The sequence below is a fragment of the Pithys albifrons genome, chromosome 5 (genome assembly GCF_047495875.1).
Source record: "Pithys albifrons albifrons isolate INPA30051 chromosome 5, PitAlb_v1, whole genome shotgun sequence".
NCBI lineage: Eukaryota > Metazoa > Chordata > Aves > Passeriformes > Thamnophilidae > Pithys > Pithys albifrons.
This window is the reverse complement of record NC_092462.1, coordinates 34,573,635-34,587,758: the sequence shown is the minus strand read 5'-3', so window position 1 is coordinate 34,587,758 and position 14,124 is coordinate 34,573,635. Positions and strand designations below refer to the sequence as shown.

At 34.8% G+C, this 14,124-nt stretch overlaps 1 protein-coding gene across 8 annotated transcripts in view; it reads left to right on the top strand.

Moving 5' to 3' along the window:
- Positions 1-14,124, top strand: part of MARCHF1 (membrane associated ring-CH-type finger 1) — a 242,705-nt gene that overhangs the window by 188,976 nt on the left and 39,605 nt on the right. For all 8 annotated transcript variants that reach the window (XM_071556194.1, XM_071556186.1, XM_071556187.1 and 5 more), the window contains one exon: positions 6,070-6,120. In XM_071556194.1, the coding sequence (XP_071412295.1) occupies positions 6,070-6,120 (51 nt within the window). The remainder of the gene's footprint in view (positions 1-6,069; positions 6,121-14,124) is intronic.

Here is a 14,124-nt window from a genome sequence, read left to right as displayed (position 1 = left end):
CTGCACTATGGGAGACTGTTATCCTGACTCTGGCTATTTGCAGTAGCAGAGAACTAGTAAAGAGTAAATATAAATAGATTAATAGATAGCTGGTTATATAATTTTAGATGTTTTATTTCTATATATGCAATATAGAATATATGAATAATAAAATGGTACATAATGCATTTATTTTGTTGAAATTTAATTATATTAGGAAGTTTTGTTTTTTATACTTTAATATTTTAATTAAGGGTTGCTTCTGTATCTCAGTCTTTGATATTCCCAGTGAGCTTTTTGTTTGTGAGTTGGCACTTTGAATCTAGCTGTTCTTTCATATTGAAAACATTCTGCCAAGTAATTACAGTGTGTTTATTTCATATTTAATTTTGGACATTGGAGTTTTTGTTTACCAATTAAAGCAAAGGTTGCCTGTTTTGTGATTTTTATCTTTCTGTTTTCATGTTGAGGTATTGAAATGAATATATCAAGTCCATAATCAATTTTAATAATCTTAATTTTTGCTCTTTCAGTGACTGATGTTCTTGCTTGATATAATCTACATATCTGATAGCTCAGGTCATAAAGTGAAAGCAGTTTCTACTCCTGTTCAAAATTCCAGAAGTGAGAAGGTGCTGAGAAGAGGCTCCTGTGCAGATGTAGTGAGGGGATACTAGGTGGAAAGGCACTGCAGGCAGGCAAAACCGTGTTTGTTTGACTTGTGTTTTGCTTGCATTTAGGAGACATTTATTTTTGTGATGGGTTGTGACATGACTTCTAGATGAAAATCTGTCATTACAATCACGTATAGAGCTCTAAGGCTGAGGACTGTGTGCAGGCATGTGAAGCAGCACGTGGCACCACTGGGATGCAAAATTAGACCTCACAGAAAAGAAAACAAAGACAAAATATTTTCTACAAGAGGTCTTTTTGGGGTGGGTTGGTTGTATTTGTATGACAGAAGCTGTTGCTTAGGATTCTGCTGTGAACTGAGAGATTCTGATTATTTCCTGATGCTGTTGTGCCACTTCAGAGAGATGAAGTGCAATCCATTGGCAAGCTGCCTGTGTCAGCCCACGTGATGCTCTAAGCCAGAACAAAACAAGGGGCAGCTAAGGAAAGAAACCAGACAAACTGATTAGTTTAAAACGCGCTTCGCTACCCAGCAATACTTAAAATCATTAACTGTGTGTATGAATATTTATATATGAGTCAGAAAGCGACTGGCTAATCTACCACTTTCCTCTTTAAAATGAGAGCCTGAACTGCTCACAGCAGTATTTTGGAAATTTTTTATTATTAACCTGTTCCTTCGCTCAGAAGAGTTCTAGTCTCTTGCTTTAAAAAAAAAAAAAAAGAATGCTCTTTGTTAGCAATGCAAGTCACATTTCCAAATTGGAAAAAAAAAGAAGCGGTATGTAAGCATTAGAAAGTTTAATGGGCTTAAATTTAAGATGTTTGCTGAAAATAACACCAGATCAAGAACCCAGTGTTAGGATGAAATGAAGTTGTAGGATGTAGTTTACTGTCATAAAAAGACATTTTGCAACTGTTTTTAATTATTTTAATTACTTACTGCATACAGAACTCTTTTCTTGGTATGATGTAGTGGGACAGGTGTATATGACATTACTCCAAAAGCACTTTCATGAATATGTCATAATCTGAAATTTTGTGGAATTATTTCTCCTTTGTCTTCCAGGACTTAAATTGAAGGCTGAATTACATTTTCAATTATATCCTTGTAATGATCTTAGTAAAACTGAATTCTAATGAAATTTACATAGACTGATTTTTGTTGGTATTCCAGTAAAAAAGTTGAACACATCACATTTTTTAAAAGATACCTGCTGAGTGTTTGCTGGATGTGGCACAGGATAGAAGAGATGAGGTATTGGTGGTACAGGGTATCTGATAGTAAGGAGAGGGATTTCATTGTGGACTGTGTAATGCAATATACAACTTAAAAAGCTCATTCCTGTCCAGAAGGAGCCTTGGAAAGAGTTGTTTTTCTGTTTTGTTGACTGAAGGAAAAAACAGTTTAAGAATTTTAGCAAGAGATCTCTCTATTTTATTTTCACTTTGCTCAAGAGCCAGAACTCTATGTGTGTAAATTTAGAAAACTCAGTCAGGGAGATCAAAAATCTTCATTACAGACAATAAATAATTCCTTCTGAGAAGTATAATTCTAAAAGGTGATGCTACTTTCTTTGAAATAATCTGGTTAGAAAGACGTGATAAAACATTTCCTTGATACACAAAAGCATGGATAGATATTTGAACATATATGTCTTTGGGTGTATAACTTGGATGTCTTTCCTCTGCTCTACACTGGTGTGGCTTCATCTGGAGTACTGTGAGCAGTTCTGGGTAAAACAATATAAGAAGGATACTAAGCTATTAAAGAGCATCCAAAGGAGGACAATGAAGATGGTGAAGGGTCTTGAGGGGAAGCTGTTTGAGGAGTAACTGAGGCCACTTGGCCTGGAGAAGAGAAGACTGAGGTGAGACCTCATGGCAGTCTATGGTTTCCTTATGAGGGGAAGAGGAGGGGCAAACACTGATGTCTTTTCTGTGGTGACCAGTGGCAGAACCCGAGGGAATGGCCTGAAGTTGTGTCAGGGGAGGTTTAAGTTGGATATTGGAAAAGGTGCTTCACCCAGGGGGTGGTTGAGCACTGGAACAGGCTCCTCAGGGAAGTGGTCATAGCACCAAGCCTGACAGAGTTCAAGAAGTGTTTAGGCAATGCTCTCAGGCACATGATGTGACTCTTGGGGTGTCTGGCACAGAGCCAGGAGTTGTTCCCTTCCAATTCAGCATATTCTGTGATTCTATGAATCTATGATAACTTTTCAAATGTAAATTAGTATTAACTGTGTAAAAAAATTCTTATTATTAGTGTTTAGCAAGCTTGTATGAAAAGCATTCTTTGATGGTTTCTCTTCACTTACAATTATGACAAAAACCAGTTATTCTTAACAACGTGAGTACTTTGTAAAGATAAATCATTAAATAGAAGCACACAGAAATTATTTAAGAATGCATTTCAAAAGTGATTTTGCCATAACTTTTCTGTTTTATTCTTTCCTTGTGTGAGCAGTCATGCAAGTTAAATGAGAACTTCGGTGAAGGATTCTATCTTTGATTTATGTATGGTTATTTAGTGCAAAATGTTGTGTTCTGTTCCTGTGCTTTTCAGGATAAATTTGCATGAAATACCTGAACCTAGTAATGATAATTAAATTACTTTTTCTTTCCCAAAAAACCTGTAAAGCCAGCACTCTTTCTCTCGATTTAGACAGTTTCATGTATGAGCTAGTACTTTGCAGAGCGTGGGTTCTTGGAGTTTTCAGTTAGAGAGTCAGAAGCTTGTAACTCAAGTGAAGGAGATAACGTGTGATGCCTAAAAGGGCCAGAAAGAATCCTCTAACACTTCTTGTGAGCCTTAGAAAGTAAAGCTTTCTTTATTGACAGCATGCTGGCTGCATAGGAATCATTTCCAAAGTATGCACACCAAGTTACAAAGGTGCTATAGTTTTATACTTTAATATCTAACATTACAACATCTTGTTATGCCCACTTCCAAAACCATCCATCCCGCTATACCACCTTTGCTCCATCCCTATACGCCTTCCAAATTTGAGTCAGAGGTCTCGACGACCCTTCATCTTATCTTCCTATTCCTCATCATCTCTGTTCTTGGAACAATTTCAAGGTTTCTGAGTTGGTTATATCAAGCAATGTGCTTGTTATGTCTTCTTTTCTAAGTACATCTTCTACAGGCAAATGTTCTTTACCATATTAAAATCTTTATCCACTGGAATTCTTGACAAGAAATATTAAACAACATTTCAGAAATCTAATACAAAGGTACTTAGCTAAAGTGCTACTAGAAGCCCTAGAAGAGTTATGCTAAAATCTGTAGAATCTGGATTTTAAATCATCAATGCCAGAGAGAAGAATGGATCATGTAAAAAGCCTTGAAAGCTGTAGTCAAGGAACAGATTTTGAAAATTAATCTTGAATGACAGATTGTTAAAACAAAGGAAGTTAGAGTTCCAGAGTTCACTACACTGTCAGAAAATACAAGGTATTTTTTAGTCTAAGTGATGGGGATAAAGGGTACATGATTTTAGCGGGGAGTTTCTCAGCTGTGATCCCTGTTCATAATTTCTAACCATAAAATGGGAATTAATTTCATGGGTCCATAAGTTCTATTATTTCGAGGTCAAAGCAGAGCTCCTCTGAACACTGTACTCAGAATATCCAAACTGTATTTCCTATGGTTATAAATGCAGACATTCAAAACTGTACATATTTAATGTTGTTGAGAAAGGATAAGCAATTACCAAAGCTACAGTGGATAATATGTCATAGAACTAATATTTGAATCGTAAGATACTGCAGGTCAGAAAGGATTCTACTCCACTTCCCTCTTCAGAGTGGGGCCAACCTCAAGGACCAAGTGTAATAAATGAATGCATAACTTAAAGAAGTCATTTTTTGAAAATTGTTCTTAAAGAAAAAAGAAGATACTGAAGGTGGTTGAGTCCTGAGGATTAGCTGCTATGATAGAATAAAATGGAGACTGCTGTGTGGCCAGGGAGTTCAGTGATGCTGGATTTTGAGGGCAAGAGTCCATTGTGCTACTTAGTGCTAGTGAAGACAAACTAGAAGGAGAGCTAGTTCAGTATATTAATATTTGCAGTGCAAAAACGATGCGCTAGGGGACGGAATAAAAGCATAAGCTACCTACGGTCTGAAGGAAGAGAGATACAACAAGTAGTTTTAAAATTATTTTTTCATGTGGCTGTGCTTACTGTAGTTGAAATCAAAGCAGCATTTTTAATATAAAAATGACAAATAAAAGTGTTTTTTTCTAAATTTTTGCTGATAAGTTGCCTAAGATTTCTTTCTTGTCATTTTTGCCATCTCAAAACTGTTCTGTGCTACAATTATTGGGGAAATGCTAATTTCTAGGCTAAATATGCACATTGAGTAGGAAATTTAGCCTTTTGTAGCTGGCAGCTCCTGTATTTTTCTATAGCTCTTTAAGTACAGGTTGAGGAGAGATGGGTAATAGTCAAGTTGAAAGCCTTTTTTGGATATGTATGCATGCAATTATTAATGTATGTGTTTGCCTGCCGCAGTGGTGCGTGAATTGCTAGTTAAGATGCAGAGGTGAAAGCTTTACTCTGGATTTTGACCCTCTATTCCCCCAAGTATGTTATCTAACAAACTTACACACAGGGTATCTAGCTCAATTCCTTCTAGGTAAAAATCAATCTTGTTAACATGAATATTTCACCTGACTGTATGAACCTACATTCTCAGTGCAGAGAAAAATATTTTCATGACCTCCTTAAGATACATGCATTTACCAAGAGGATAAGCCCTGTCTCTGAAATATCTTACCTTTTTAGTGCAGATGAAGCTGAATCTATTGCCAGGGAAGTGTAAATACTGAACAAATTTTGGATTAGAAGTTAAAAAATACAAACCCAGAAACCAACATGTGCTGTAGAAGTGTAGCTCTTCAACATACACTTTATTAATGGATTTCGGCCTATGTGTTCTTTGCAAGGCTGAGAGGGGATGGAGGAGTGGGTGTTAAATCTCTGCCTGATGACAATTTGTTGTTCTCAGAACATATCTGTCCAGGAAGTCATCTAGTACAGTTAATTTTCCTGAAAGGATGATTCCAACTTTTTAAGCAAGAATGTGTCCATAGTGACCAGGAGGTTATTTGTCATGAAACATTCCTTTTCATACATTAGTACCAGTATTCATGAGAAGCTCTGATGATATATTGATCTTTTACTCAAAATGTTGGGTTTTGTAAAAAACCTGCAAAACAAACTGAGAGTAATTACATTCTAGCATTAATTTCTTACAGAAAATTTTTTCTACCTCTACTTATGCAATTTGCAAGAATATTGTAATGTTTTATTTGTTGTGCTGTTTTCCATTGTAGCCAAACTGAAGAAAAATAGAGGAAGAGAAACTCTCTGCAGTCACAATCACCAAAACAATCCCATAGAATCCAAATGACATAACTTTTTTTTTTTATCTTTTAATTTTGTTTTCCAGAATGATAAATCTCCAGGGCGTTCCACAAGTCGATCAAGTAATATTTCAAAGGTATGTGAAACCTATTTCCTTTGTAGGGAATTTGAAGAAAATGAAGTTCTTAAATATAATACAGTACTTTAATCCACTTAACTGTATATTAATTATATAATGTTTCCTTTGTAAAATCAGATTTTTAATTTTTGCTGCCGCACTTTATGGTCACCATGTAAACCCCATCATAAAGTATAAGTATACAATTAGTTTTTACTGTAATATGTGTAATAATAAAAAGCAAATAACAAATGTACTTTTTTTTCCCACCTGCTTTCCACAAGTGTTTAATGTTATATTCACACTTTGGCTTAAGATAGAATCAGTGCTTGACTTTTCTCCCCATGCCCTATCTAAATAATAACCTCTATAATATGTAAAACTAGGAATCTGTCATCAGTTGGACTGAATTCATTTTACAGGGATTTATGGTTCATTGAAGCCAGGACTTTACATCTAGGTGCTCTTTGGTTTCTAAGAAATGGAGAAGGGAAATTTTAGGAAAGGCAAAATGTGATTTTTACTGGAGTTGTTTGGTTTTAACCCATTTTTTTCCTGTATCTTTGGTTCAGATGTGGCTGAAATCTATGCCAAAAAGCCAGGATATGCAGGAGGTAAAAGACAAAAGCTCAATTGTTTGAATCCAAGCCCAAGCAGCTGCCATGTATTATGCTTATATCTAAAGATTAAATATTTTGCATCCAGTGTAAGCAAAGTATTTTTAAAACTCTTCCCCACAATATCTTTGTCCTTAGGGCACACATTGTAAAATTCTTTTCTTCTCAGAGCCATAAAACAAAAAAACTCAACTGTGATTTTAATTAAAAATACTAGTTCTATGTTAGGTTCTGCTCTTTTACATTAAGAAGGAAAAGAGTTTAGAATATACCCAGCCTGTTGTAGGATATGGCTGAATCTCTTCCAGACCAACTGCCTGCTTAAAAAAAGTTACATAGTTATAGACTTACAAGCTAAAACACAATGAATTGTATTTATTATTTTATTTAGGATTTTTAAATTTATATCTATAATTACTGTAAACATGTATTGACTTGATATTACTTTTTCTGGTTTTTTAAACTCAGATGCGTAGGTTATACTGTGGGAATGCATAAATATATTCACTGACATGAGAAACATGGCAGTGACTAGCATTTATTTTGACATATTCTGCACATTGGTATAGTTGCTTATTAGAAAGGAGTGCTTGCACTGTTTCAAGTTGCAAGCTACAAAGCAAGTTTTTCAGTGATGGACTGAATCATTTTCTGATGTATCATTCATTGTTTGGATCAATTTTTCTACGTGAAACTACCTGCCAACGAAACTTTTCTAATGCTGAAAGACATTTGATGGGAAGTCCAGTTTTGTTTGTTTTCTGACTCAAAATGCTTTTTTGGGGATACAGGAGGATATGTATATGCATATACATGGAGAAGCAAACACCTGACCTTGCAGATTAATATTTCATGACAGAAAGTAATAGTAACAAATGCTGAACTGATGCCGTGAGTGACCCCCCCCCCCCCCCCCAGAGCAGAACTCTGAGTACGTTAGTGTAGGGTAAGATAAAAAGTAAAGGTCCTTTAATAACACAGGGCCTACAGCCCACAGGAATACAGGATGACATGCATGTGCTCCAGTTCTTGTTTCCATGGCTTTTATAATAAGATCCCTCCAATCATTGCTTTACACATTTCTCAGTCCAGCCCTGATCCAACCCCTGGTCCAACCCCTGGAATTGGGTCTGGGGTCATCAAGACCCTCTGTCTTCATCAGCTCCTCTTCCTCAGGCTCACAAAGGTCTCTTGGAGCTCTTCCAGTTCTGACTTCTGGGTCACTCTGACCTGTGTTTATGTTTCGTTCTGTAGGCCTTCTGATATCCTTCAGCTCTACCTTGGAAAGGACTTTAAACAAGATTAATTAACTAAAGGAATTTGAGCTCCCTGTTCTGGGACAGGGGTAGTGATAGAAAGGCATTAAACTGTTAGAAATATTAACCTTCTAAAAATCTATAACTACTGTGTTCTTAAAATCTACAAAATGTGAAAATCAGAACAAAAACCCCTTTGGCAACAGGACCTCAAAACAAGCCTGACAATCAGGTAAACTATATGCCTAAATTCTATGCAGGTCAGATCTTGTACACAATAAAAATTTTAATGGACAGAAAAATCTAAAAGTATCTAAAATATAGAGTAATCAAAACATTGTGTTTACTCCTTTCATTTGCCTGTATGAGTAAGTTTAGAAAGGTCAAACAGAGTTATAATTTCGTAGTTACTCTCTGTTTTGTATTCCGCCTGGGTTGTAAATGAAACTCTTGCCCCAGAACAAAGTAGATGTTCTAGGATATCACTGGATTTTGTATCAACCTATTTTTGAAATGACATATAGCAAAGATTCTGCAAATACAAATTGGTGTTTCATAATTCTCCTAAGTTGTGTATTTGGAGAGGACACCTGAGGTTTGCAGTGTATGCTTGGGCGATTTTGCATACTAGTTACATTATCTCTGCATTTTGTGGTATTACAGATTAAACTGAATTGTGGAACATTGAATATTTCTTATCTAGACATAATGAGAAGGAATGGCTTTGATTAGTTTGTTATTTACCAGATACTAGTTAGTATATACCTATTGAATTTAGAGATTTTAAAATCAAACATTCCCTACAGGGGTGAGGTATGTGAGTATGTAGAAATCAACACTCCAATTTTACCATTCACTTTTGCTGTCCATTGAGCATGCAGAAATACAGCATGTTGCAAAGACTTCTTATTTTGCATATAATTTTCTGGCAAGAATTTCAGTAATAAATTATTTTAGGCAAATGAAAGGAAAAACTCCAAAAGTATTTAATATTAAATTATTTGTAATAGATGTTTCTAAGTAAAACCAATGTCTGGTCAATATGTTTCTGAACATGTGCTATTATAAAATCCAGCTAACTAGAATTTTTAAAAATTATTTTCATGTATTATAACATTGTGTAGCTCTTTATACATTGTGAAAGTAGAAGTTTTTTAGTGTGTATAATGAAGTATTTAATCAATATGGCAGGAATATGGCAAAATTCTGCACTTCCATTCTGTTCATGTGTCTCAGTGCTTGATCAATTACTATTTAATTTATGGGCAAGAGTACAGGAACAGTGAAAACTAAATGCAGGAGACCTGTAGCTCCCACTGCCCCTCGTTCCTGCAAGACACTGCTTTACCCCACTATCTGTGGCCCTGTTGTGCCATGCCTACACTATTGTGGGCCCTGCTTTTTCACGTATGAAAAAGAAGGGAGAGAGAGTATTTGCTCAAACTGATTGCTGATCTAGCTTTGTGCTTTCTTTCAGCTGTTACAGTGAAATATCCTATTTGTGGGGTAACCACTGAATTAATCTTAATTTTTGAAAGTAATCTTGTATAATTTCTTGCTATCATTCTTCTGTACTCTGCCCAATTCTGTCTATTTCCTGGTGCTCCTGACTCTTGTCTGTGGCTGTCTTCAGTGAACAGCCACCTGGGAATTAATTCATTCACCCCAGCCTTTTATTTATTTATATCAATAAAACTGCCATGGAACTCCAAAAGTAACTGCTTCAGTTGGTTTTCCAAGGAGAGACAATTAGGAAAATGTATCAATGTTTGATTTTTGCTGCTCTTCTGATAATAACCTGCATTTTTCAATACAATCAATAAATCAATAAGCAGGTCTTCTTACTTTCTGCCCTGCTATCATTGGGACTAATAAGTCATGTTTTGGACTGATCAGTATTTCATACTATCTTGTGTTGACAAAGTGTAGCCATAATTACTAATTATGGCGTTCAAAACCTGTCTACTCTAATCTAATACACATAAAGAAAAATGTCAAAGTATTGGAAATGTGAGTTATGAACCAACTTTGTTGGTTTTAAATTATTGCTGTTTTTTTAACATTAGACTTTTTTCCCCACTCATTTCCTATAGTGCTGGTAGCAGAGCCAACTTTATTCTTCTTTGTAAGAGAGAGTCTTGGGCAGTGTTCTAGATTTCAGAATTGAAATTAGCCCATGTGCATGTGTTTAATATCTAAGTAAATGAAAAATTTGACCTTGGTTATTACCAATTTGCCATTGCTTAGTTCTGTGCACTGTAGATTTTTTATTAAACTTCTTACATCTTCCTAAATATGTGTATAATTTAAGAGGAAAGCTAGTCAAAGAATGATCTGGTAGATTCATTTTTTCCTCCCGTTAACCAGTGGAACAAAATCTTGTGTTTAAATTACAGTCCATAGGGGTTCTGCTTTATATGTGTTTCTGAGGCTGCCTGGTTATGTTAAAATGATTTCTGGAAGAAATGTTTCTGAAACATTGTAATTATCTTTCTGCATGTTAATTATGATTCAAGAGCTCTGTGGAGAAGGATGCTCTCTTAGCAGTAAGATTTCAAATTCTCTGATGGGAACTTTGGGCTTATGAGAAACTAAGGCTTAGAGCAAATTACCTGATTTTTGTTTTGGCTCAATTACTTCTCAAAAGCCTGGAGCAGGTGTTAGAACTGTTAGAACTTGGTTTTGTTTACAAATCTCTGAAGCATCCATCTAATAAAACTCTGTTGAGTTACATCAGGAAGTGAGGTGATCATTTTGGAATACTCTATGGGATAATACTCCCTGGTCTAATTTTGAAAATGAATAACAATAGAGAAAAGAAAAAAGGAAAGAATTGGTTTTACTGTATGTTTATGCAATTTCTATGCAAATAAAAACCAAAAGGCACTAGCATGTTAAAGTACTGCTAACTAAAATTATCAGTGAAAAATTTATTCTTGTCAATGTATTGACAGTTGAACTAATCAGTTTGTGATCCTGAAATAAATTTCACAAACTGGGTATCTATCAGGTTCTGTAATAAGTAATACAGTATTTTTGCTTTTGAATTATAAATTACTATCTGAGCTCTTCCATTGAAATTGAATAGTCTTTCACATGGGTTTTGACATTCTCAAATTTTTCATCCTCTCTCAGTACAAGGTGAATGTATGAAGAGCCCTGTGTTGTAGTTTGGATGATTAATACCACTTGAAGCAGAACTCTCTTCTACACACTATACATTTTTTTAATCATTAAACATACTACCATGTCTTTGGAAGTGATACCAACAGAGAACCTGTTGTATCTTCTGTCTGCGTTATTGTAAACACCAATGGTAGGTTTTATGGTGGAAAAAGCAAAAAGGAACTTACATGTTCTTTTTAAAGAAGTTCTTATCATGGACTTTGATAGCCAGAAAGCTGATTGCAGCATTTCCAAGCTACCTGTTGCATAATGGAATCCTAAAAAGCAATTACAGGGCACTGCACTGCTACAAGTTGATCCATAGTTGTTGTTCTTTGTCAATTCCATGCTAATAAGAATTGAAAATTGTCTTTCAGATTGGTGTTTGTTTTTGTTTGATTTTTTTTCCTGAGGAACCACATAGCTCCATCCTTTCCAAGCATAGCTTTTGGATTATGGTAGTGAGCAACTGAGAGAAAACTTAAAACTTTCAAAAAAGAAAACAAAATTTTAAAAAGTCCTTGCTCTTGTAAGTGAAAAATATCAGCTTTCAAAGGTGCTGCAACAGTGACTAATACCATGTATACAAATCTGGCATTAAAATATGAGTGTAAATGTTGTGTTAGTCATCTAAATGATTCTTCTTGCTCATAAACAGAATCATTATTGTCAAAGGTGAAGACTAACCTGGCACTTAGCTCTCATTTACTGAAAAAAAAACAACAGCACAAAGTAAACAAATTAGTGAAAAGATTTTGTTCATAAAATAATTCATTTTGAAATTTAAAAAAATTGTAAAAAACTGAAACTAGGTCCAATTGCATAGTAACTGTTTCTGCACCTTTTTTTCCTCCTAGATGTAAATATTTGTTTCCTATGTGTTGAGAACACTTTGTGGTTTGTCCATACAATTTATTCTTTAGTTACAATAAGCTAAACAAAAGGCATGACTGCCCGAAACTTGAACTTCTGAATAAAATTGAATTAAATACATATTGGTTCCAGGAGACAACCATTAGAAAATAATACATTTTCAGTTTATTCTTGGATACACTTTTTTTTTAAGTTCTTTTAAACTCTTGTTCTAATGAGAGGGAATACATTAAAAAGTAATTGTATGTATATAAAAATACATACAATTATACAGATTCTGCTGTGATTTTTTAAATTACAGTTCTCACCAGTGGTGCACTCTGAGTATACCTAAATGTGCCACATTGACACATCCAAACAAATTGCATATATGTGTGAAATGGGTTATGCCATAATTTTTATGTTTTTTTAATACAAGCTTACTTAGTGTGTAATGCCTATATATAATTTTAATTTCTGTGAATACATTCTGTTATCATAGAGTTTTTATGATAGGCAATATCATACAGGAGAAGTAGCTTTGATTTGTTTCTGGTAAACAGACTATGCAAGTTATAACATATGCTGATGTTTTATAATTATTATTATTATTCTCTGTAACATATCTACTCCATCCTGGAAATCTTTACATGGCATTTATTTTTTCACTATGGCACTCAGAAGCAAATTTCATGTATTTGTCCTAGAAACAAGTTCATTTAGGCAAACTTTATTTCTACAGTTTGAGGTTTATTATATGTCTCTTGTTTTTGTTTCACTTCTTTTGGTTTAGTTATTTCAATATTCTTTCTACAACTCTTTCGATTTGGTGCATTTACATTTCTCTCTGCCTTAGAGCTGGAATAAATAGATATCAAATACAGACTAGAATACAGTTGTTCAAGTATAATAATGATATCCTCAGTGACTGGAATTTATCCAATCTGTCTCCTGCATAGTCCCTCGGACCAAAGGAAGAACACGGTGGATGTGTGCACTCCCATACAAACGCACTTGTGAGAGCATGGCAGGAATGTCATCTGATCAAGAGTTGTTTAGTATATAGGAACATTTTGGGGCTTTTAGTCTTGCATGTTGAGAGATATGTGAAAACAGATGCCCTCTTTGGAATAAAAGTCTGAATGGTTCTGTGCATGCTGACTGTCTTTAGAACTGAAGTGCTACAAAATCCAGCAACAAAGATACATGTTTCTATGTCTATAGAAAGAGTGGATTTTTGAGTTGAACCTCTACCTTGAAAATTAAACTAACATAGATCACTGAGAGAAAACAAACTGATTGAATCTACAAGTCAAAGTTGTAATTACTTTTCTTGACATAATTTTTAAAATAATAGGATAGATTTGCCAGTTCCAATCTTGATTCCAGATTTCAAATCATTTTTAACATGATCATACTGACTTTCAAAGGTGCTGAATGGTTTTGTTCAGCAGAATTGTAAGAATATTTCTGCTTGTCCTTCCGTGCTACTTTTCACTTTCTTGCTTCACTTCAGAGGCAGGTGAAAGGAGGGGAAGGAGGATAGGAGAGAAAGGAAAGATTTGGGGATGAAATATGCAAAGAATAATTTACCAAAAAATATCTGTGAAAGAGAATTTAACAGAAATTGAGTTACCAATTAAAATAATGTTTGTTGTAAAGCCATCAATCAGACTATAACAACTTTAAGATCTGGCACAAAGCAGGAACTTCATAATAACAAAACAAATAAGGAAAAGGAGAAAAGAACCCCCAACATACAAAGCAAAAAGTAGAAACCCTTTCCCCCAACGCCATGTGCATAAGTTTCAATTGCCATCACGATACAGCTTGTAAGATACACCCAGCTAGGGTCACTTTCAGCAAGTTTTTGTACTTTTTAGACCTGAGAAATTGTCGACATAATTCATAAAGGTGGATGTTTTCCGCAAAAAGTTGCATTGTTTACAAAGCAAAAAGTTTCAGATTAAGTACACAGACTGAGTCTCCTGCTGATCTTACTGCCATGCAAACTGCTCTAATCTTGTAAGTTATCCATTCTTTCGTATGCTATTTTTTAAATAGGATACAGTTTCAGCTTTTTAACTATAATGGCTGCTGGGATCTGGAGGATTCTGTGATGCATCACTACT